This window comes from Mixophyes fleayi, chromosome 6 (genome assembly GCF_038048845.1).
Source record: "Mixophyes fleayi isolate aMixFle1 chromosome 6, aMixFle1.hap1, whole genome shotgun sequence".
In the NCBI taxonomy this organism is placed as follows: domain Eukaryota; kingdom Metazoa; phylum Chordata; class Amphibia; order Anura; family Limnodynastidae; genus Mixophyes; species Mixophyes fleayi.
Window position 1 is genome coordinate 31,242,900 of NC_134407.1, and position 26,782 is coordinate 31,269,681.

The 26,782-nt window shown below is 40.2% G+C and overlaps 1 protein-coding gene across 4 annotated transcripts in view; it reads right to left on the bottom strand.

The window, feature by feature from the left end:
• Window positions 1-26,782, bottom strand: part of ADGRA1 (adhesion G protein-coupled receptor A1) — a 493,506-nt gene that overhangs the window by 148,559 nt on the left and 318,165 nt on the right. For 3 of the 4 annotated variants that reach the window (XM_075216183.1, XM_075216182.1, XM_075216184.1), the window contains 2 exons: window positions 18,840-19,047; window positions 17,864-18,072 (listed from right to left, as the gene is read on the bottom strand). In XM_075216183.1, coding sequence (XP_075072284.1) covers window positions 17,864-18,072; window positions 18,840-19,047 — 417 coding nt within the window. Of the gene's footprint in view, window positions 1-17,863; window positions 18,073-18,839; window positions 19,048-19,347; window positions 19,413-26,782 lie in introns of those variants that run through there. The other variant, XM_075216185.1, reaches the window with a different exon arrangement.

Sequence of the window (26,782 nt, forward strand, 5' to 3'; positions counted from 1 at the left end):
CTTTATGATACAAACAAAGGGTGTCACTTTCCTCTAATGTCATTACCTGGTCTGGAGAGTCACACAGCAGTGTCTAAGTGACAAGGACTGTGCAGGACGGTTCAATATGACCAGTTCAATTCCATAAAGGAGAAAAGAGAGCTTCTCTTCTGCTCTATTGAATAGGACTGGATGGACGGAGTGCTCCTGTGGAATGAGCTGCAGCAATTCTATTGTGGCTCCTAGTGAACAAAAAATGGCCAGTGGTGTCAAGGGTAGTAACCCATATTGGGGAAAAGGGGACATAAAAAGTGGGCTAACTCCTTCCAGTTGCAGTAACAGTAACAACCTATGACCAGTTTTTTCCACATACAAAACCGGTGTGTACTGACAATTAAGTTGGGTGCACACTATTGAAAATTACGACAGATGAGATTTCTGTAACGATTTTACAAACCTACAAGATTTACTGTCAGATCTGTGTTCTTCATCTGTCATAACCATCTGCTAGAAAGATCGAGACTCTGCACACTCCATAGAGATCTGCCTACTGCTGGTCATTAGTGCTTACACACTTCCAGATTTGTCCAACATCATTCCAACGATGATGGTGACTTTTAGGAAGTTTAAAAATGATACAATCTGCTTTGATACAATAAAAAATTATGGTGGGAGCACATAATATTGCATTATCTGACCATACGGTCACTTATTGTGTGATCTGTACGATAATTGCATCAGTGTTTCTTTGTAAATAAAGCATGTTTTGTTTGAAGGGCACCCTCCTAGGACCTTCTACACCCATGTGGTGGTAAATACTTGCAGAAGTTTAATACATGTCAAAATTACAAAATAAGTCCCTTCCACAACTTGCCATAGAGTATTCCATATGTATTCTGAGAGGATCACTAAAACTAAAATACAAAAACAAAAAAGCCCAAATGAAGGCAAATGACTTCTTGTTTGCCGTTGGTAACTACTTACTGTTTGGAAATGACCCCCACAACCCCACTCCACCATCTTAATATCTGTCGAGCAGATCACTATTCTGCTGAGTTCCGCAGCGGAAAAACTATTACCGTTATTATGGTAATACTAAGCCGGATTTCAGCTCGCAGCTCCCTGAGCCGCGAGCTGAAAACCAGAGTGGAAAGTACCGTTATGACGGTAATAGTGCGCGGGGCGCGTTACTTTTGGCTGTAACGCCAACAATTGAATATGCCCCAAAGAGTGACCAAGAGCATTAACATGGGTTTAAGTTGCATGTTATTGTATTCATCCATTCTATAGTTGTGGTAGAACATCATGGCACAACAGGCCATTTGCAGAGGTGCGACATACCGGTAATAAAATCCTCATGCTTCACCAATCCACGGAATGGCCATTCTGAAGCTGACTTCATACAATCTGTATATTGCATAATAGTCTATAGACAGAGCTGGGGAGACGGTGTAAATTCATTCTACGCTGGAAATAAATCACCCCAAATTAATTTGGTGTTAACAGATATACTTGTCTGCAGGAGACATCAGCCAGGATGTAGAATGTCAATTTCAAAGAACTCCAGACTGTCACATCCCTCCTGTTTCTACCCAACCACTAACTGCAGCAGAGTCTGGCAGCTGTCAGACTTTTGATACACTTAAGAGATAGTTAACCCTTAGTACTACAGATAAACTTACATAGTTGCTTAATTAAGGGGGTTACAAAAATAGACACAAATCCATTGAATTTATTTAAGTCAAAGTTCAAATGTCGTTGATCCATGTGCCCCTCCAGACTGCGGATTTTATCTCACAAGTGAAAAATACATTTATTCCGGACGCCATAAATGACAATTGGATTCATTGCTTGGATCAAACTCCTCAGTTATGCTATTTAGTATGGCTAATGCTTTGCAAGAAACTTAGTTAATCTGCCACCACTACCTCCCTTGTACAGATTTTCATGGCTTGACTATCATTGCAGTGAAGAACCCATTTCTATGTAGTAATAAAATTGCCTTTCTTCAACAAAGGATGGCCTTGGCACTTATGAAAAGTCCTGGGTAGGAAAAGTGTATTAAATAAATCTTTGCATTCATCTTGTACAGATTTGTTTACATATTAATTAGATTCCTTCCAAGAGAGCTTTTTACTACATAAACAAATTTAAGTTGTCTATTTTTGATTTAACCCATCAATTCCCTGTGTTAAGACTCTGAATCCTGTTACATTTTTCTGTCTCTTTTTTATATCATCTTACTATACATTTCATTATTTGTTTCTTAGGTATCAGGGCAGCACGATGGCTCAGTGGTTAGCACTTCTGCTTCACACCACTGGGGTCATGAGTTTGATACCTGACCATGGCCTTATCTGTGTGGAGTTTGTATGTTTTCCCCCTGTTTGCGTGAGTTTTCTCCCACACTTAAAATACATACGGGTCAGTTAATTTGTTGCTATAAAAATTGACCCTATATGTGTGTGTATGTTATGAAATTTAGACTGTAAGCTCCAATCGGGCAGAGACTGATGTGGGTGAGTTCTCTGTACAGCGCTGCGAAATTAGTGGTGCTATATATATATATATATATATATATATATATATATATATATATATATATATATAGATTATGGTGATGATCTACCCCCTTTTATACATGGTAGGATTTTGTAAGCACAGTATACTAGTATTCAATCCTAAATTCTTTTCCATTTCTGATTTTTCCACTTGTATCCCATGAAATGTATATGTAGGAAAACAAATATATCTAAATGCCATTTCTCCACCATAAGCCAGCAGGAACATTGACTTCCACATCACCTTATTTTTAAATGCTGGTTATGAACTCAATAAACATAAAATGTGGCAATCCCTGTTAAGCATGAACAGTATTCACATCATTCACCTGGGAACTGAGACTCCAATACAATGACAAGTGAGGCCCTTAGTCGAACGCACTTAAATAACTACAGTGTTTGCATCTAAGCTTACACTTATCTTTAAGGGGCTAACTGTAGTTCCAGCCCGACCAAAGGTTGTAGAGTGGGAGGGTCCTGGTGTTCCCAATAGGAGGCAGCACATCCTGGTTGTCTCACATTTCACAAGATCCCGCCCACCCACGCCTGGGGTAGCTTTTAGTTAGTTAGCTCTGCTTTAACCACTTTTTCCGATTCGCCAAAGAACAAGCACAGTCGGTAGAAAGGCACTGCAGTCAGCGCCTGATAATTAAGGTGCTGGTGTTGGTTGTTTGGCTGCAGGTCACTGTCTCCTTTGAGGCAGCAGTAACTCTTTGGCCCTTTGGTAAGGAGGGTCCCATGACCGGCTCGGTGAGGGAGGGCAATCGTGAGTGTAGAGGGGGTACAGTCATTCCAACGCCAAATTAGCGCATGCCAGATATTTAGGGATGAGATCCCCTGTTAAGTGGATGCACGGAAGTTCCGCCATATTCCGCGTTTGCTAGTTGTCGTCAGCTTAGTAGCTGTCCCGCAGTGCTCTTTCTGGGTGGGGTACGATTTAACGGTGTGGAAAATTCCGACACCGAGGACACCTCCAAGGAAAATCCAAATGTGTAAAAAAAACAATTTGAATATAACCAGACTTACCTCCAAAGCGACTCTCTACATCTCCGATCGCAGCAGCATGCTCGCCGCAAGTTATTCCAACTACACAGATGTCCGGCACAAGACTTTGACGTCATCGCGATCTGAATAAATCTTAACTGAAAGCAGCAATGGCGGGTTAAGTGTTTGAACACTTAACCTGAGGGATCCTGCCATTGCCGCTTTTAATTTTTTTACACATTCGGATTTTCCTTGGAGGTGTCTTTTTCCGCCACCAAAAGGTAATTTAAGTCAATAAAACTGTGACCTCCATTTTTAGCCAACTTATATATGTCTCAGTGTCTTTATATTTAGATAAGTTAGATAAGTTAAATAAAGGTCTTGTGAAGGGGAAGAGGGACATACACAGTGAGCTATTGAACACAAAAACACATTTTTGTGAGCTGGAGTTTGAACAGTTCTTTGGGTTATGTAATATTAATAGCATTCTGTGCTTACTGATTGTATAATTATAGTATAAATAGACAACTCTTTGTATTGCGTACAGATCCTTGCAAGTTTCACCATGAGCCTTGTATTTTTGTTACTCAGCCACAGTTCATCCTGATCTGTTTCACTTGTCCTCCTTGTATATAATGGCATTCTCTTAATCTGAACAATCTCTATTAAAACCACATTAGGGTGTTTCCACCATTTGTTTGAATTTAACTGTGGTTAAATAACTTGTCTGATTGTAAAGGCAGGATTTGTTGCGGAGGCGTATATTCTAACAGGACTATAGCATGTTCAGTTTTGTTGTGAATTTTCCTAAATTAAATGCTTATGGAAAGGCTTTAAAGAAGAACTGCCCCTTGACTCCTCTTAATATGTTCATTATTGCTTAAGAACCACTAGCAGGTTATAGTACACAGGATAAGAATAGTACCAAATACAATGGGCCTGATTCATTAAGGTCTGCAAAATGGTCATAAATTGGGGGTGGGGTTTAACAAAACATGTACATAAATTGGGATACGCATGTCCATATTCAACAAGGAGTGGATCTGAAGAAACGTCTCTATTGAATATGGGTCAGGTAGGCTCTGCTCTGACAACACCCTGCAGGGTACGACCAATTCATATATAGAACATAATGTGCCAAAAAAATGTCCATCAAATACATTAGGATGTTTTTAATATTTACTGTACATAAAATGCATTTTAACAGTTGCTCTTGATGGCAAATCCATGTTCTAGCATCCATATGTGACCGTCAACACTATCACTCTGCACTTACACCCCCCTGTAGCTGGTGGAAGAACAGAAAAACCTGTACCTTAGAGATGCCCATAGATTGAATTGGACGTTGCTGTATGCGCTCAAGCTTGGCACGCAGTTACTGTACATTGACTACGTGCATAGATCAATTCCCCTCTTTATGGCTGTTGGAAGGGTCCTTTGCGCTTGAAAATGAATTGGATGTTGCAGCGTTCACTTGCATATGGTCCAGTTCTGGGCATGAGCAGAACGATTTTACGCAAAATACGGCACATATTGGCATTTACGTTTCTTGATGAATCAGGCCCAGTATGTTGAAAGGCCAACCTGGATTGGTGCTGGAAGCATATGGTCAGTGCTCTGAACTCAAGAAATCCTAGAATTCTGCAGGAAGTGGACCTTAACAGAGGTGCCAATGGGGAGTGTTTGAAGAACCATGGAAATATTAGATCCCCATTCATCTGCTGCCTGTGTGTGTGGGTGTTGTAAAGTCCTAACCTTTTAGTTTGTCTATTAATACACATACAATGGATACTAAATGGTAATGACTCATTTTTAAAAATAATTAAAACAGTATGTATATACAGTACTTCTTTGTCTAGGATTCCTCCTTTCCACAAAAATGTACAGTTTCATATGTGAAGCAAGAAGATATAAATAGATATGTCAATCAGTTCAAAAAAATAAAATTAAACTATTTCCTCCCCTTTGCATCACAAGTCAGTACAGTCATCCCCTCAATTTTTAGACAGTTTAAAAAAGGATCTATAGGATAAAAAGCTCCATGATAAAGAACAACATGTTAGAGGAGTTTGCTGCCTGTCTGCTGAATTCTAAGAACATTTGTTACCTACTAGTCCTCCACAGCAGCCAGAGAGGCTGCAGCTCCTGAACAGCCCCAGAGTGGTGTAAGATAGGGAAGCACCTCCATCAATATAATGTCTGCCTTTTGTAAATGACAGAACGATATCGTACAGTACGATAGATAGATCGATAGATTCAGTTATGTATAATCATGAGATATTTCAGATGAGAGAGTGGAATCTTCTTCCTAAGTGTCTTTCTATAGACACTTAGGAAGAAGATTCCATCTGGAAATGTATTATTATTATAGTTATTATTATTATTATTATTATTATTATTATTATTATTATCACTAAGTACTCCCAGCACTTCAGGCTGCGGAGGAGGGACTATGTTATGTGTTTATGAAATTTAAAGCCAGTAGTAGCTTATAATTTCCCCAGTTTACAGAAACTAACCTTTATCAAAAATCATTTATAAACCAACCATTTGCAAAATATCTACAAATATAAAGTATTATGACACATGAGCAGCGCAGTAAATTAAAGGTTTGCTATCTTCGCTAGTTTTGGGGATCACAGAGTTTGAGAGGGGGGCACAAACCAAAACAAACTAGCTAAATATATAGAATATTTAATTTTGTGCTGACTCTGCAAACACACTTTATGCACAGGATTAGGTTTATTTACGGATATGGCCAATTAGCACAAATTTGAGGTTACTCATAACAAACGTTGATCAAGCTAGTGAAAGTTGTGGTTAGGACTAATGAAAGCAAATATCTTAATGGTATAATATATACTTTACTATTTGTTCTCATGGATGCACATGTAAAGAGCTAGCCTTAAGTGAGGAGTATTTTTGACTTGGGAGCAGTAAAGTGTTAGAATTAATTTTTAACAATGCCCCTTTTTTTCTGCTATTATGTTAATTATGGTATCTATATCTCAGATTAATTTTAAAAAGTTTCCTCCTTTACTCCCACTCCCTGCCCAATACCCATCCACCCTGGCACCCCCTCCTTCACCTCTTGGTACCGCTCCCCCGTACCCTTGTCCCATGGCAGAGATGCACCTCGTCAGGTGCAAGGTACATTCTGTCCCTTGGCTCTCTATCTCTTTTTCAAGTGAACAATCAGTTATTGAAGTTGATGTGTTGGAAGCAGGAAAAATGGGCAAATGTGAGGACCTGAGTGACTTTGACAAAGGCCAAATTGTGATGGCTAGATGAGTGGGTCAGAGAATCTTCAAAACGACAGGTCTTGTGGGGTGTTCCTGATATACAGTGGTTAGTACCTACTAAAAGTTATCCAAGGAAAAACAACCTGTGAACCAGCATCATTGTCCAGGGCTCAGTGATGCGTCTGGGGAGTGAAGTCTAGCCCGTATGGTCCAATCCCACAGAAGAGCTACAAATTGCTGAAAAAGTTAATGCTGGCTATGATAGAAAGGTGTCAGAACACACAGTGCATCGCACACCAGTCAGAGTCCCATACTGACCCCTGCCCACTGCTATAAGTACCAGAGTTGGATCATGGAGCAATGGAAGAAAATGGAAGAAGGTGGCGTGATATGAGGAATCACGTTTTCTCTTTAATCACGGGTGCATGTGCATCATTTACCTAGGGAACAGATGTCACCAGGATGCACTATGGAAAGATGGCAAGCCGACAGATGTAGTGTGATGCTCAGGGCAATGTTCTGCTGGGAAACTTTGGGTCTTGGCATTCATGTGGATGTTACTTTGACACATACCACCTACCTAAACATTGTTTCAGATCAAGTACACCCATTCATGGCAACGGTATTCCCTGGTGGCAGTGCCTCTTTCAGCAGGATAATGTGCCCTGTCATACTGCAAAAATTGTTCAGGAATGGTTTGAGGAACATGACAAAGAGTTCAAGTTGTTAACTTGGCATCCAAATTCCCCAGATCTCAATCCGAACGAGCATTTGTAGAGTGCGCTGCAAAAACAAGTCAGAGCCATGGAGGCCTCACCTCGCAAATTACAGGACTTAAAGGACCTGCTGCTAACATCTTATATACCTCAGGACACCTTCAGAGGTCTTTAGGAGTCCATGCCTCGAGGGGTCATAGCTGCTTTGGTGGCACCAGGGGGACCTACATAATATCAAGCAGATGGATTTAATGTTGTGACTGGTTGGTGTATATATTAAATAATTTCCATAAATGTTGATCTAGTTAATATATGACATAATGAATTATCTCGCTGCATGCTATTGCCCTTATTTTACACTTAGATAGTTTTTGTATGGTCTTATTAAGAGGAAATCTGGTGTGAGTAGACAAGGGACTTTCCCAGGACGAAAATCTTATCTCCAATATCATTAGTTCTGACTGATAGGCACCTGAAAATTTGGCATACATATTTGTTATCGTTATTATTTCCAGGTCTTTTATATAAAGAACATCAAACATTATGTGTAGTGGTCCTTTATAGATGTATTTAAAATGTAACTGTGCACCTATTTCTGGCATAACTCATAGCCTGACTGAATCACAGTATTGTAATTCGCTGTGATAGCTTCACTGTAACTGTGACCTAATACATTAGATTTTTCTTTTAACATATACAAATTATTAGTCTCCAGTGTAGAAGTAAACAGTATCTTTCACAGGCAGGGGAAAAGAGATGAAAATTACACTTGGGATAATTAGTGCTGTAATGATGAACAAATATTTTCTTTGATTCTGTGTTTATACAATAGCAGAGGGCAACCATAGCAGGAACATTAACTATGGAGATAACACTGAGCTAAACTGTTATTTCAGAGATTGATTAAAATTACAAAAGAGAAAATATTATTCATTCCAGCATAATAAATAGTAAAGTAGGTGAACTAGAGCTGGTCATTAAAGAAATCAATTGACGAGTATGGATCTGCTTACAGCGAGTTCACATTCACAATAAAAAATGTCTGCATACTACGTGCCTATTACCTGATAAGAATCAGCACACTTGCTAAACATGAATGAATAACCCATAACTAAGGTGAACATAAATAAACCATAGTGTACAAATTATGTCTACAGTGTCACCGACTGCTAATCCAATTTACATTAGGTATCTTTAGGTAAGATGAAGCCTGCAAGGCTGAACAGGGGCATCCAATTATACTATAAGTTTAAGGGTGACAAGACAAACACACAGGTCAATAAACCAGAACAATTGATCTGAGTGGTTTGTGAATCATTACCAAACACTGTAGGATTTGCATCATTTTAAAGGAGTCACGATTCAATTACCGAGTTAAATCCAGTTAAGGAGACATTTGCATGCCACCCGTAAATGCTGCTTTGAGACCTAAATTCCCAAGTTCCTATTTTCTACAAAAGTCATAATGCTTATGAGCCTGATATAAAAGTCTGTGTAGGTAAACTCTACCATTGCCCGCCAAAAAGTGTCCGCTTGGCCACTACAGCATCCACTGTGCAGCGAGGGGGCGTACGCTGTAGTCATTTTGCATAGTGGAAGATTAATGTGACAGTCTTCCACAGAAATATGGCACCTTTCTGCAGGCCACAGAACACACAGCTATCTGGAATCTATAAAATATGGTTAATCCTCAACATATCATTACAACATTATTATGGCTTTAGTTCCAGGGACTCAGAACCTTGCAGGATAATCCCACAGACCAGCACTGTCCAACTAATGGGCACAGAATGGTTATCCACTCTGAAACACAGCTGTACTCTCCCCTTACACCAGTGACTTAATTTGTCAAAATCAGTGTTGCTTTGTGACAAATGAAATCTGTTACAGTTACCATATGAAAGTACTGGAACTTCACTGTCTGAAATCATAGCAGTATTATTTGCTGATATAACTGTGATTTCTATTGGATGGAAGCCCAACATTCTATATCAGTTTCATTGATTTCCTCACTAGCAGAGCAACCATGCAAATCCCTTGTAACTTGTAACGCCAACCATCAGAATGGGGTTTAAGTTTAAAATGTTTTGGAAGGAGGGGTGGAGTCAATGCTGTATGTGTTGGTTGGCAGGTGGAAATAGACCACTGTATGTACTTTAGATTGTTCAAAACTGGAACACTGATCATTACATGAAGATATCACAAAGCATGACCCTCCACTAAGGGTTGGCGCTACAATTAGACTAACTAAGACTGGTGTCTAGAGTGCCAACATTTCAGGGCCTCAAACACTGAATGAGTGACATTATGTCAGTCACTTAGTTTTTTTATTTTCCCGATGCCCCTAAATTGAGCGCTGGCCACCCCAGGGGGACCCCTTTCTCATTAGTTAACACAGAAAAGGGAGAGCATGAGAGGCAACCTGCAAGGTAAGAAGTTGGGGGGGATGCAGCACCATAGGATGGGAATCCTGAGGGGTAGGAGGGTATGAGAGAGCTCCCAGTATGAGTCCTTCGTCCAACACTTCCACTATAGCATGAGTTGAGATTCAAGAATCCATGACCTATACAGATAAGCCATTAGCCTTTCGGTTGTATATTTATGGTTGGGATTACAGCAATTCCATACAGAACTTTCTGTTAATGTAATCAGAAAGGACAAAACTAGCAACTGAGACTAATTCGCAGCACAATGTGATGTCCAGCTTTGCAGATCACGACCTACACAAGGAGAGACTATTGATTGGACCATCTAATATCCTTCTACATTTAATGCACATGGAAATAATGTGTTATGTCTCACGGGAGACTTCTATTAGTCAGAGTTGACACTGGCCTTCCTAAGACGCGGATTCTAACGGACCACCCCCCCCGGTTTTCACCAAGAACCGCTGCAAGGTGGGATGGGTTTTGCTGCCGGAGGCCCGCAGGTCGTGGCCCCTAGGTTAGCCCTCTGACGTAATAGGTGAGAGGCTGTAAATGAGAGATCCGGAGAGCAGACCCTGAAGCGGAAAAGCACGGCAGGATCATTAGCTGTGATAGCACAGCACACAAGGAGGAATCCTGTCACGTTTCAGTAGTACACCGGGTTGGATACACAGAAGAGATGCCACAGTCAGGAGAGTCGCAGAGTCAGATACACTGATACTCTGGCAGTGGAAGGACTATAATAATAACCGGTTCGGTTACACAGAGGAACAGGCAGCAGAAAAGTCAATGTGGATAGCCGGGTCAGATACACAGGATGTCAGTCGGGTAGGATACACAGAGGAACTCAGGCAGCAGAATAGTCAATATGAATAGCCGGGTCGGATACACAGGAGAAGGAGCAGTAGCATAATCCAGTAGCAATGGTCAAACAAGGCAGCGGTCATACATGGAGGAAACACAAGGAAGCAGCACAGGATACACAGAGGGAGAAAGCCAGACGCCAAGCTGTAACTTGTTGCTCTGACACAGGCAGAGTGTCAGAGTGGGCAAGATATAGAGGAAAGGAATTCAAATTCCCCGCCTACACTGTCACATGACAGCCGCGCACCGCCCGGAAGAACAGAGCAGCGGCTGCGATTGAGAACAGGAGCGAGGAATACGTTTCTAACATAATGTACTCACTGCATTCTAGGAGGCAGTGAAATGCAGTGCAATATTGTCATGCCTTAGTGATGTCACTAGCTCCTTGTAACATTTTATTGAGTGTAAATTAGAAGGTCGATAAAAGAAGTTGAAGTATACCAGCAGTAATAAACAGAAAAAGATGCAGTATTAAGCACCTATGACCTGGGACAGTGTTGATGGGGGTGAGGACAATCTGGGCAACAGGGATTCCCAAATCTTTTTTACTCATTACTCTCTCACTGCCAATCAAACCCACCCACCTCACACTATTCTTCCTTTTGTACTATCAGCCAGTCCTATCATTAGCTCATAGCTGTTCAGGTTCCTGCTACCGACCAGAAGCAGCTATCAGCCAATAGGGCTCATAGTCTGATCGGTACTGGTAGACTGATAGCAGCTGAATGGTAACCAACCAGAATCTGGTACGTTTAGAACCTGTTATGGCTTTATAAATTAGGCTTTGGATCCAGATGTGACTCTGCATATTATATATGCCACAAGATATGGCTTTTCTTTTGATATCAGGAGTAGATCACTAGTTCTGTTTACATTCGAAATAAATGACGGTACTTATCTAGATGTAAATGCAGTCTGTTTATTCTTTACAGTGTATACTTAAGCTACAGAAAATGAAATGAAGTCTATTTGGATGTTTCCTTAGTAAGATGGGAGCATGCAGCTCCTTGCTACACTCTCTGAAGTGTCAGGAACGGTAAGTGACGTGGTGGCTGGGCAGAAAACCACTTCCACCCACACTTGCTGCAAGACAGCCTAAAAGCATGATATGGGAGGCCCCTGTCACTGTAACGCATGACCTGTCCAGACCTGAAACTACATGTTCATTAAGATAATCTGTATTATTTATTTCCAATGTAAACAGATTTAAAGAGTGATCTATTCCTGATACAAAAAGTCCACTATTTCTGTTCAACTTGTGCTTTCTATCCGGATCTGTAGTTTGTCCAAAACTAGAGATGGGTGGGCTCGGTTCCCCGAGAATCGAACCCACCCGAACTTTGCCTATCAGAGTACCGAGCCGAGCAGGCTCGGTACTCTCCCGCCTGCTCGGAATCCAAATCGAGGCCGAACGTCATTGTGACGTCGTCGGATCTCGGGGCTCGGTTCTCGCAATACTTGAAGATTATAAATACCCGCCTTTACAGCAATTCATCACCATTTGACAGAGGGAGAGAGCAGGGTGTAGTCACAGGCTGATTAGAGCAGGGACAGAGAATACAATATTCTGATTCCAATTGTGCTAACAAAAATCGCTAGAGAAGAGAAGAGTTTTATTTTTTTATATATTTGGCACTCAAAGTGCTTTTGGGGTGTCCCCCATTATTTTGCCTAAATATTTCTGCCTGTCAAAATTACTATCTGTCAGCAGATTAACCAAATAATTTTTAGCACTCCCCAGTGCTTTTGGGGTGTCCCCCATAATTGTGCATAAATATTTCTGCCTGTCCAAAGTATTATCTGTCAGCAGATTTACCAAATAATTTTTAGCACTCCCCAGTGCTTTTGGGGTGTCCCCCATAATTGTGCATAAATATTTCTGGCTGTCAAAATTCATATTTGTCAGCAGTATCTACCAAATAATTTTTAGCACTCCCAAGTGTTTTTGGGGTGTCCCCCATAATTGTGCATAAATATTTCTGGCTGTCCAAAGTATTATCTGTCAGCAGATTTACCAAATAATTTTTAGCACTCTCCAGTGCTTTTGGGGTGTCCCCCATAATTGTGCATAGATGATGGTAGTGTTTCCAGTACGTCATCTGGGCAAGGCGATGTCAAACTACACAGTGTTTTGAAATCAGTCCAAAAAACCCACACCCCAAAAAAATTTACTGTGTTGAAGCGAAAAAGAAGCGAAAAAGAACTGAGGAAAAGTTAAGTGCCGATTGAAAAAAAAAATTGCCAACATGCCATTCTACACACGCAGTGGCAAAGAGAGAATGAGGCCTTCACCTTGCTCTATTAGTGGCAGATCCAAAAATGTTACCGAGCCTACAAGTGATGCACAACTACTGTTATGCGTCATAGCCGAGCTGCAAGATAACAGTAAGGCATTAGAGGATAATGTTTGCTCTGAATCAGAAATGACACCAATCCCTGTGGAGAGTCCATCCAACAGTGGAATGTCTAATCGTGAGCATTCTGTTAGTGTACCCATAAAGAAGGGCCCTTTCAGCAGTTCTGCTAATGTGTGCCTGAACAGCCCGAGTGTAGCCGGTGATACACCAATTGAGGATGCCACTTTTGAATTAGAAGAGGATGAGGGGGAGATTTGTGTAGGCGACGAGGGCGCTAATGATGATGTTGATGATTATGATGCAGACAGATACCAAATTGCCTTTCTCAATTTCTATTTATATTCTAGATTATATAACGGCTGAATAGTTTTCTATTTTACTCCTAGAGGAGAGGGGGTCTGATGCAGACAGATAACAAACTACCGTGGTCCATTTATTTTTACTTTCTAATTCCACAGTCTATGCAGGCTGTTTTTTTTTTTTCTATTCAACTACAAGTGGAGGGCGGGGGGGGGGGGGGGGGCATAGATAGCCACCAAACTACCGTGGTCCATTTATTTTTACTTTTTAATTCCACAGTCTATGCAGGCTTTATTTTTTCTATTCAACTACAAGTGGAGGGTGTTATATACACCCAAAGACGATGGCTACATTGCCAATAATCAAAGATGGAGGAGGTAGACAACCAGGTTTGTATGTATAATTTGCAGGCAAGTGTTCGAATTAAGGACGACCTACCAGGGATTAAACTGTTTTTTGGATAATTTATTAGCTTAAGAATTACCTCACTTATCCAAGAAACTTGTTGAGCACTAAATTAGGTTATTTTAGAACAAAAAAATTGTATTTTTTTCAAAAATGGCAAAAGAAAACCAAACAAAACCAAAACCAAAACACGCAATGGCGGTTTTGCAAAACCAAAACACGAAGGTAATCCAGATCCAAAACCAGAACCAAAACCAAAACACGGGGGTCAGTGACCATCTCTATCCAAAACACAAATATCACCTGTCTCTTCTAACACGGTTTATAGCGCCCTCCTGATCATTAAATCATTTAGCAGAGCTGCTTATAGTAGCTGTAGGAAGCAGAGTTTAATATATAATAAATAATAGGGCTATGTGCAATGACTGGTTAGTGCAACAGTGTCAAATTACGATTAGCCACGATTCCAGCATTCACTTTACCGGAGGCCCTACTAATGTCTGCCCCGGGTCCAGTTGTGTTTAATATTGTCCATAACTACAAGTGTGCAGCACCAGCTTCTAACTGGCTGTGTACCCATAGTCAATATGAAGCGGATGGCATATACTCGTACAGCAGTACTGCTGCCAGGGCGTATTCCTGGACATTCCTGATGGCACATTGCTACTGGTACTGGTGTATTACTCCTATCACTAGTAGAAGAACATTATTACTACCGTACATGCTACTATCATATCTACTACTGTGGGCATATTCCGGAGTATTAATACTACTGCTAGTATATTCATGAGATGGCAATGCCAGATGAGGATTGAGTCAGTAATTTCACACGGAAATACTACAGTGCCAGCATATACAATGGTGCAACGTGCTATAACCCACTGCATCCATTATACAGCTGGCAGTACCATGAAGAACAGTGATAGGCAACCTGATACACTTCAGGGGCCGCACATTACCCTTAATCTCAGTATTAAGATAAAACAATACATTTAATTAAAGAAATAGACACCTATCTGTAACGACATATAAACAGGCATTTTAATTAAGTGTTACAAGCTGTAACAAACAAATCAGTAAAGCAGGAAGGAGCTGGGGCCACAGGTGAAGGCTCGGAGGGCCACGTGTTACCCATCACTGATGTAGAGAGGGAAAGCCAACATCTGAATGACTGCTATGGGTGACTGCACATTTCTGGACATTGCATCATATTACTACATAAACCCCAGTGTCTGAGTTTATTGGGGGTAGATTTATCGAACTTTCTAAAAAAAAAAAAAAGTGGAGGTGTTGCCCTTAGCAACCAATCAGACTCTAGCAATCATTTTCTAGAATGTACTAGAGAAATGATAGCTAGAATCTGATCGGATGGGAATATGGGTAAGAACGCCACTTTTCCTTTATGGAAGGCTTGATAAGTCTTTCCCTTTGACTGAAGACCTGACTGCTTTTTTTGTGATCTACTGCTTAATATACTGGCACCATCATTTCCAGTCTAAAAAAAAAACCAGTCTGGATTTTTGACACAATTGATGAATTTCCCTATATATATTTTGTCATGAGCTTTATCAGCTTAACCTTTTTAAGGTTTTATGACAGATGTCTGTAGCAATTCTTTTGATTTCTACACCGTATCCTTAGAATCTTGCGATTACATTTGTCGGTTTCTGGCAGCCATGACCGTTCTAACATTATCCTGCAGAAAGGCATAAATGTCATCCAAGCAATTAGTTTCTGTTTGTTCTTTTATTCAATGTAGCAGAGAGAAGGACCTTAGTAACAACTAGGCCAAGAATTATAAACAATCTCGGATCACTAGTCATGTAACGGTTTACGATTCTGAGTCACCTTCATTACTTTAAAGCAGCACTACCACATACGTGATCAGTCTTATTACTCTTATCCTACCCTAGCACGAGCCGCAAGACTGCTTTGTGCAGCTGTTTTTCCCGCAGCTCCACTGGCGGCGGAGGGGGTTTCTGAACAGGAAAGCCAATCACAAGCTGCGATGTCTTGACTGGGGCTTGTAATTGGTCCTCCTGCTCAGACTATTGGTTTTTGGTCTCGGCTTTGAGAACAACCAGTAGGAGCCCGGCTTAGGGAGAAGCTTAGTAAAATTTACTTAGTAAATATTAGTGCAGCTGTAATGGTATTTGTTTTTGCCCCATGTTGGGCATCATACAGATAAAAGTGTATTAAAAACACATATATCCTCAACAAAGTGATTTATAATAAAATAAATTATTTAAGTATTACAATATATAAAACACAGACGGAAAAGACTTTTATAGTTCCAGTGGGCAAAATCTGGCGCCATGGTCCGCTGAAATGGGAGTACAGTTGTTGCCTATATTCCAAAGTACCTCTGCTCCAATTAACAGCATGTGACCAGATTAAACATGAGTCTCACTTTGAGCACTCTAATTGCTCCAATAAAGCCTCCTTCATCTGTGTATTGTTAATCAGTCTCTGTAGGTCATAGTGCTCACAAACAGGCTCCACTGAGCCAAATGAAAACTATGTAAATTAGCCATGTGGGAGATTGCAACTGGACATGTTTAATTGTGTGAACTCACAGTCAAATAAATTGTATTCTAATGAAATATATAACATCTTTTATTACAAGAAAAACACCATGAAGAAAATATAACAAAACAATTATGTTCAGAGGGAGAGAGGGGAAGCAGTGTGTATACACTTGTTCCAAATCCAGAGGTAGGCAAACATTGACATTCCAGCTGTGGAACTACAACGTCCAGAATGCTGTGTCTTGTAGTTCCACAGCAACTGAAGAGCCACAGGTTGCCTAAGCCTGTTCTAAACATTCTATGCTGTGTACCAAATGCAGTGAAATGATGGCCTGAGCTTTCTGTATTCTGATTTTCTGCAGGGAAAGTAATATTGCAAACGCCATATGCACCACTTTTTTTTTTCCATGGATGATCATCTAGTAAACCCACAATCAATTTGGTTTCTCATAAAGTAGACGCCAAATGATCACATGAATAAAGTCTCAGGCATTGGTCATAGCCCCCACTCATATCGGTCTGACGTCTGTGTTCTGACTGACTGCAGCAGCTTGGAATTCTCTGCACACGTCCTCACAACCTCACTGTCGTCTGAGCCTGTCCTTTCCAAATGCATAAAAAAAGCAGCGCAACTTAATACAAACAGCCTAAGCGTAACACAACCAACTAATACATCTGCTGCATTCTGCACACAATGACTTTGATTGGCCCAAGAAACAGAAGAACTGTTGAAATTAGTCTGATTAAAACTCAAATGACCTCGTACAAACAACAAAGCAACACAACCCGAAAATAAATACAGCCACCACCATATGTATTTTTTAGCCAATGATATAACTTTCTGTCAAGGGATAGTAAATGACTGCAATGAAAGCCATCCATACAGGCAGCTGTTCAGCACTACAGCACCCATGAATCTGCTCTGAACCTACGCTTTCGTTGTAAAAATAAAAAGCAATGAAAGTTATTTTTTTAACCATAACCAATGCAAAGAAATGCTCAGTCTATCTACGTCCGTTCTGCTACAGCTTCAACGGTGGATTTAAATCCTAACCATTCTATTTATTAAATGATTCAACATTGCGGTATCCCTGCAACTAATTAGTATGATCAACACAGTGCAAGCCAGGAACAAAGCAGACAACCATCTCGGGTGCAGTCCTGCAATGTATAACTGTCTGATGCTAATCAATTTGCCCTATACTCCGGGACAAAGCTCTGCAAATCTCTTGTAAAGAGGCCAGTTGTAAATCCATTCATAGCTGGCAGAACATGGCAAAGTACGGCATGTCTTGTCCTGCCAGTGCAGAAGAGGTTAAACAATTAAGGAAGTCAACCCCAGGAGGGGGCTCGATCATTCACCACCTATTAACTTTTTATCAGGAAAATCAAATGCAAATTGAAAGAGTGGTTACTTGCAAGGAACGGATGTTAACACACAGTTCACTGCACAATTATTGGATTATTTGGCTGTGTTGGCACTGCCTGTTTACGTACTCACCATTAGCACTGCAAAGTTACCGAAGTGAGTGCACTGAATGGTGGTTATGTTGCCCGCAGAGGTAATTATGTGGCAGCCTTCTCCACACCAGCCCCCATGTCCATCAAGAAGGTCAAAATCCCAAAAGGCAGCAATAGGGTCTACGCCTCTTGTAAAGTGTCTCAGGGCTATGGTCAGTGGATGAGTGAGGATTCCAAAATTGTACCCATCTGCAAAAAATAAAAATAAAAAATAAAAAGATAAATGTTTGAGAAAAGCACAGTAGGCACATTTAGAAGTACTGATGAGGGTAATTGTAATTTAAGATTTTGTAAACATGTTAGAAGTATCAATACAGGCAACTCTTTGTAGTATTATCGACAAAGGTCACATTCCATTCCCAAAAGTTTGATGTTAATTAATTGGACTGATACCCTTAATTCTGATGTGTTTCTACTTTTAACTCAACTACTGTGCACCTATAGCATTTTATAAAACAAGTAATTTATTAAATATCAACTGTAAATACTTGTATGCTTCCATAGCCATTCATAAGCCTAGCATATTTCAATAATATTGCAAAATGAAGATGTGTATCAGATTCAAAGCAAGAGGTTGCGAATCCTTCTTCCCCTACACCTCGTACAACTGCATGAATGACATTAATATGCAAGAAGCAAGATACTACCATTCATCTTTACTGCAATAACCGGAGTTACTTTTCTAATTAAAGCAGTTTGATTATTACATTTGGCTCGTGAGCCTGTCTAGTGTTATCTGTGATCTGTGCCGACATGCCATTAAATGCAAGTTTGTTTGTTTTCTTTTCCACGGTGGAGTAATATAACTTATCCAGACCATGAAAGTGTTTAAATGCCTGTGTACTCTTAAACAAGTGGCTGCATTAACATCCGTTTGGTACCCCTTTTTCTGCTACACATCTGCATAGACCAGGCACTTTTGTGTTACAGAAGACATGGAAAAAAGAGCAACTTACCTATTTTAGAAAGCAGAGCTGGTGTAGCAACCGCCCGACGTTTTCCCTGATCTGCAAGATACGATGTGTTCCCAGTGATCGGAAAGAGTTTTCCATTCCGAAAGACAATAAGCTGTAGCTTGCAACTGGAGTTATCAACAGATTGCAATGATGGAGACTGTGCAAAGGCAGACTGTGGCAAATGAATGGAAGCGACAGCTACTGTGTTCTGTACATCAGAGAGAGAGAGAGAGAGAGAGAGAGAGAGAGAACAGGGGGGAAAAAAAAAAGAAAAATTGAAAATGCAAGTCACAACAGGGCTGCTTTCAATACGTTTTAAACTACAGCCCTAAGAATATGTGCTCTCTTCCTTTTTTTTCCCTGCAGAATGGAAGCAACCATACAAGCGGGAGCTGTAACCATGGAAATAAGACTGGTAGAGTGCATATTAAAAGGGAAAAGCATTTTCATTGCATGTGTAAGTCTATATGGTCAAGCTCCCTGCTGCAGAGGTGAGAATGGTTCTTACCATGCCTGCTAGAGGGTCCATCAACACTGCAGATCTGATTTAAAGAGACAACCTCTACCAGGTTTTCTCCTTCACTTAACACAGAATCAGACAACTTATATTAAATCCTTATAACACAGCAGGGCTTAAAAGGGATGCAGTGGTTTTTGCAAACATATAAATATGATAACGCTGTGTGAATACACACTTATGAAATGCAACACATTGCTCATTTTGAAACCACAATTTCATATGCATTATATTCCTGCAAAATACAATGATTTAGTACCAAGGTCTTGCCACAAGACGGTGAGAGAGCTTAAGTGGCTAAAAAGCGTGGAACAGTGAACATTTAAGCACAGTTTGATCCATGGATACTTCTTATTTGTCTGCCAGCCAGATTCAGTTTACACGACCAGAGATTCCAGGGATGCAGTAGGGGTTGCAAACTCCCTGGCCCCTGAGGGGTTAATCCCTTGTTATTCCCTCGTATAAACCACAGAGGAAGCATAGGGAGACTAACGTCACAAGAGGTAGACCTTTAAAAACAATTCAGAGCCTAGAATCACATAGATGCTCATGAATAAGGATATTTAGAAGAAATTAGCAGCAAACATAGAGAAAGCAACATTAGAACCTCCCCATTCTAAGCCATCCATTCATTTTTATTATCCAGTGTGTTCTGCTATTATGTATAATTACCAAGTTTACAGATTCCATTTCAAGGAGATTTCCCCTAGGTGAAAGTGTAGACATTTACATGCATACATGATTATATTATGCTGCTTCCTTATGCTTTCCTGCATTCTGCTTCTCTAGCTTATTGTGTCTACCGTCATCAGTTTTATGTCTGCTACATAATACCATCTACTTGTTACATTTATGTGTAAATAGAGATCAAGAGAGCATTGGCGTCTGTTACACCTCAGTGGCTGTGTATGCCATAATGCTGTTTTTTTTTGCCATTAACAATATGGCAATCCCTGCATTTTTATCCCTGTTTTTTTATGCAACGTACTCTTGTCACTTTATATATTTGTTTTTTTTTATATTGTAAATTAAATATACATAGTCACTCTTGTTCTATTTAAATAACTGCTATTTCAATTGTGGATCTCAAGAAGAAAGACACTTTGGAGTCCTCTTTCTGGATAGTCATGAGCTATAGGGTAGCAAAAGAAAATGAGAACAGAGATATCAGGAGTAAGATAACATTGCTGTTCTTAAAGTAATACATTGATAAAGGACTACATGTAAAACTTTGTTCTCACTATTCAAACCAGTTCCAAAGATAATACAAAAAACAATTATGTAGATGCTGTTGTATTACACTGAGGTATAAGAATCTAGTGCATTTAGGGATCTGGGGCCTGATTCATTAAGGATCTTAAATGAAGAGGATCCTTATTTTGTCTCCTGGACAAAACCATGTTACATTGCAAGGGGTGCAAATGAGTGTTCTGTTTTGCACATAAGTTAAATACTGACTGTTTTTTCATGTAACACACAAATGTCAACTTTAAATTCCAGTGTACAAATAAGCTATCAAGTATTTGTGTGTTTCATGAAAAAAACAGTCAGTATTTAACGTATGTGCAAAACAGAACACTCATTTGCACCCCTTGCATTGTAACATGGTTTTGTCCAGGAGACTGAAATAAGGATCCTCTTCATTTAAGATCCTTAATGAATCAGGCCCCTGTTTATTAATAGCATGCGGTGACAATCAATATAAATCACTGTAAATCACAGTGATGCATAATAAAAACACTGCTGTAATTGATGATACTGGGACTGCTCTGGGAGCCCCGGAGTTGACCATCGTCCACTGAAAAGACTCGTTTCTGTTCACCAGCAGCCTAATGCCGTCAGCAAATGGAGAAAGCTGGATCCCATTGAATAAGAACAGCTTAATGAATTACCTAATAATGCTGTCCCCAAAGAGGTCTATTGTGTCTCCTACATCCATTCATGCAGAATATTGTGCCCAAGCATTAATGGATGTGTTTAGTTGGGTGGGATTCCCTAGCGAGGGAGTAACAGATCAGGTGGCACAGTTCAAAGGAGAGTTAATGCAGAGTCTCTGGGAGAAGTTCAAAGTGAGGCCATTTGAGACTAATTGACTGTGTGATTGATTCAACAAGACCCTCAGACATTTGCTGCAGACATAAGTAAGTTAGGAGATTAAGGATTGTATTGACTCCCTGCAGCAGCTTTTCTTTGCTAGAGAACTGCCCAAAAGGTTCTGTGTAGGGAAGAGGGTCCAGAGCCTGCTTGACATAGTCAGAAAGAGTTGGAGTGGGGAGTGGCACTAACAACAAGGTCTCCATTGTAGACTATGTAATAAAGCTCAAGGACAGGCTGAAGGACCTGTTAGAGATATCCACCTTCAGAAGAGCAGAGTAGTAATAAGGGAATATGGCCACCAGGCCAGGAGTAGAGAAGTGGACATAGGGTAACAAGTGCTTGCTGATGCCACTTGCTGGAACAAACTTCAGGCAGCCTTAGGAGGACCATATTTGATTTTATAGTTCCATGGGGATATCAATTACACGATCACCCTTGAAACAGAAGTTAGGCAGACCTCACCATAGTCAAGGAAAACCATGAGCATGAGGAATCAGTCACAGGTGTCAGGACTCATAACATCAAGCAGGGTATAGTGCAATAACAAGTACAGCCTGGTGTCCAGTTGGTGCTAGAGCCATGGAACACTCATTATGTAGATTGTGGGTTCATGCAGCCTAAGTACCAGACAGTCCCATGGCTACAAAATCCAATCAAATAGGAAACAGATGAAATGCTGGCCATAGGGATTGTAGTTCACTCCTATGGCCCTTGCGCTTCAAGTACTGTGCTGGCACCAAATCGCACTAAACCATCAGGGTCTGCATTGACAACCAGAGTGTGACTTAAGCTGAAACGCACCTCATATTCCAGGTAGATTAGCTTCTAGAACAGCTGGTGATACTTGCTTTATGCTCACCATGGACTTGAGCAAGAGATTCTTGCAGATACCCATGATTAGAGTGCTGATAGAGTGGTCAGCATGCAAACCATTTGGGCTTTACAGTTCATAGCAATGCCCTTTAGGATGAACAATGCCTGGGACACTTTCCAGCAAATGGGGGACCGCATTCTAGTGGGATATAAGGAGATTGCTCAGGCTTACTTAGACACTATTGTGATTACTAGAAGATCTTGGGCAGACCAACTGGTCTAGTGTTAAATGGAAAAGGCTGAGGTCCAGCACTTGGACACCTGATAAAATTCTGGTAACACACAAGTATATTTCTAAAATCTGTAACCACAGATACAGCTGTAATTATTTCAGTGAAAAAATAATACTTTCTCATCACACTTGCAAAAGAGTATATCATCTCAATATTTTACACCAGTAAAACCCTTTCTGTGTGGAGTTTTTATGTTCTACGTGTGTGTGTGTCCGTATGTTTCCTCTGGGTGCTCCTGTTTCCTCCCACAGTCCTAAAACATACTGGTAGGTTAGTTGGCTGCTGACTAAAAAGAACTCTAATGTTTGTATGATAGCGAATTTAGATTATACGCTCCAATGGGGCACGGACTAATGTGAACGTTTAAAAATCTCACTTTTTACAGCACTGTAATATAATGGCACAAAATAAATAACTGATACTAACACATATATTAAACTTTACATACTAATTAAACGTATGCTTAAACATGCCATTTAATTGCAGGAAAACAACATTAAAGTTTTTAGGTGCTTTAATGAATAGTCTATGTAGATTGGTTGAGAGAAATCAGGTTCCAGATTACTTTAAGCACAATTCAGATGTCAGGAGATAACCAGTTAGTATTCAGTAAGATTTCTCATTACTCTTTTCTCCATCTAAGACTAGTGTCTGTGACATGATACTTGTCGCCCAAGATTTAGCTAGAACCTCTGCCCTCCCCCATAGCACAGAAGCTTGAGAGCAGAGTAGCATAGATGTCCCTAGATTTGAGGACTACACTACTGAACCACAGCAAAGCTACACCTAATCATGTATACTGCCTGCTAGACCAATGTAACCGTTGACACTAAGGTGAATCACATACCACACAGTCCCAAGCAGTCCTAGCAAACACAGCCAGTATGTCTAACATTCCTGGACGCATACAGTGAGGGCATACAACAAGATCAACCACTAGATTTAACCATTTACCTGTCAGAGGGCTGATAACATATTTGTTGCCTCACACATACCCACCATAATTCAAAATAGGAATTGCACATGCAACAATCTGATAGTAATCTTCCTCAAAGCCTACCAACCATCTACTTAACCCCCTTCTCCTCCCTTTGCTCGTCCTCCCTTCTCTCCTTGCCTCAACTGGCTCCTCTTGTGCCTGGTCTGTTTACCCTCCCTTAGGCTGTAAGCTCGTATGAGCAGGGCCCCCTCCCCTCCTGTCTCCATACCTGTTCTTCCGCTCCGTTTTTATTGCATATGACTAGCCAGAGATTCTGAAGTATTGGTACTTTTTGTTCATTGTTCTGTATGGTTTCACCCTGTATAGTCTACTGTTAGTACTGTGTGCGGCGCTGCGGATACCTTGTGGCGCCTAACAAATAAATGATACTAATAATAATAATAATAGTAATTGGTGAGAGTAAGAAAGTGTAACATAACCAATAATAAGTCCACGATTCATTACTACAGTTTTGAGGGAAGTTAAATTGAACACAAACTGGGGAGAAAGCAAAATCATAATAAAAATTGCACAAATGTGTAGGTAACAGACTGATTGATAATGCAGTCTTTTTGTCCAAACCTACATAAATAAAGATGAGTAAATGGGTAGGATTTGCATTAAAATATCCAATCAGAATTCAGTGAAATTAGCACGTTTCCATATCTCACCAGAGAGATGCCTATTTAAAAATAATGTTAACATTTAAAAGTCTCCCGAACTTTACTTTCTCATTGAGCGAGCTAAGCAAGAAAGAATAATTACTCTCAGTAGTAGATGCTAACGTTTCCTTAACCTACATATGCGTGTTAGGACTGGCCTTTGCAGTTCATGTGCATGGAAATTCAACAATAGTAAAAGAATTAGACACGTACAACTGATATTATGGGCATCATTACTAACTGCGAGGATACGCCACAATAACAGCTACAAGTGGCAGTGCACCATCAACACGGACGATGGCAACATTGGAGGATCTGCCGCAATACCAGCTACAGACAACAGGTGGTAGTACACCCTCAACACTGTAACTGCACATTCTTTTTCACTTACTGCAACTGGCACTTTGATAAAAGTCAAGACAAGTAGGACCAAGAGACCACACTTGTATACAGCCTTTATGAGGCCCTCAATATTAACAATTGTGCAAGAGCAAAGTTGTAATTTAATTTCTCTACTGGTGCTTCAAGAGTCCTGTTATGTTTGCCTGTTTATCAACTTTGGCCCTCATGATTCTATATTCTCCAACTCATCAAACGTGGCTTTGTTTCTCATTATTCTACCTTGTCCAACCCATCCACTTCAGCTTTTTCCCTCACGTCCCATCCTCTTAGGACTAAGTAGCTTAGCGGGCCCTCATGTGTCTCTGACAGCTATCCCAGACAAGTAGTTCTATCTGGGGAATAACCAGCACTGTGACACTAGCTATTGAGTGGTCAATGCAGGTAACAGTAAACCAATGTCTTCCTATAGGGTTATAGAGAGACAATAGATTAAACAGACTGTACATATCAAAAGGAGTGTTATTATTTTACTAAAGATTTTTCCCTGCTAACAGTGAAGGATGCTTTACTAATTTTGCTATTTTGTGTTGAAAAAAACAGGTTGAACTGTGAAACATTTAGAAGAACCAGCAGATGTTACAGATCTACCATTATTGGTTCTCACAACATATGAATTAACCTGTTCATCTCCAAACACAGCTTATATATATTGCTCATATTTCTACATTGTACACATGACACCAAAAAATAACTAAGATAACTGAAATTTCCATTTAAATGTTCTAGTGAACAGTGTTAAAGGTTTATGGAAGCTTCAGACATCAGAATCCAATTTAAAAGCAACTGTAAAAGATAAAGGAATCTAAGGGGTCAATTTATTACATTGTAAAAAGCCCTATGTGCAGTGACAATGGCTGTTCTCACCAGAAATACGGCTTCACCCTGTACATTAAGCAGCCTCCACATGGGGAAGCCTATTTCACAGGGATTGCGGCAGTGCAGACACAACCTTCGGATGAGGATAACAGAAGAAAATCAATGAAAATATGCTTTATTCTTTAAATAGTGTAATTTTTTCACTGGGCAATATTTTTAAAATATTGTTTTACAACATTTTATCCATATATTTTTTTACAATTAGACCCGTCTGGTCTTTCAGTGTCACCCTGCGTGCTCTGGGGCAGTATCGCAGAGACAGCCAAGTATCACTAAGCTGCCTCGTCGAGATTTTATTAATAGATTACAGAGATAGGTGATTTAATAAGCCTTATTGTCATATTTTAATAAATTAACATTTAGCTTTTAGAACTATTGTCCATCAATTAAATTTTTCCTGAGACGTTAGTTTTGGTTGACTGGTTCTTTATTTTTTCACAAAACTCTGAAAAAGTCTTTAAGGTTCAAAGAAAGTAAATAAGAGATTGCAGGAAAACAAACAACAGGGGGTAAATGTATCAAGCTGAGAGTTTTCCGGTGGGTTTGAAAAGTGGAGATGTTGCCTATAGCAACCAATCAGATTCTAGCTGTCATTTTGTACACTGCACTAAATAAGTGATATCTAGAATCTGATTGGTTTTTCAAACCAGCCGGAAAACTCTCAGCTTCATACATTTACCCCCAGATGTCACTGTATGTGGACACCGAAGATCAGCACCATGGACAGCGGACTGAGCACGGTACTTTTACACAGAAGTTAATTACACTGCTTTATCCATCAGTTCACTTTTATAGCTCTGTCTTTATTCCACAAGGAGAGAACCAGACTTCCTAAAGGCCACGTGTACAGGATCTTGGATGCTATTTCTAACATCTATGATCCATTCTGTTTAATCTGTGGGGAACACAGCACAAACAGGACTTGAAGCAAGGATCACTGATCCCTATGTTAAACAGTAAACTGGCAACCCGTACACATGCTCTTTAGGGACACAATGGCTACTGCACACACTATTTTTATCATCTATGCCCACTACCATCATGTGAATGACTGTTTATTATAGGAATCAGTGATCACGTTTCTCAATTTTAGATTGTATTCCTCTGCTCGATGAGCACAAACAAGGGCAATTTCTTTAGATGCAGGAAATAAAACCAGTGAGCCATCCCATACTTCTCCCTGTGTGCTCACAGAACCATATTTGATTCATTTTATCCACTGCTATGGTAAATGATATAATGGTCAGACATAAGGGCCTAAGGGCTGGGCTACATGGATAACTGTCACATCAAATAAATCTAGT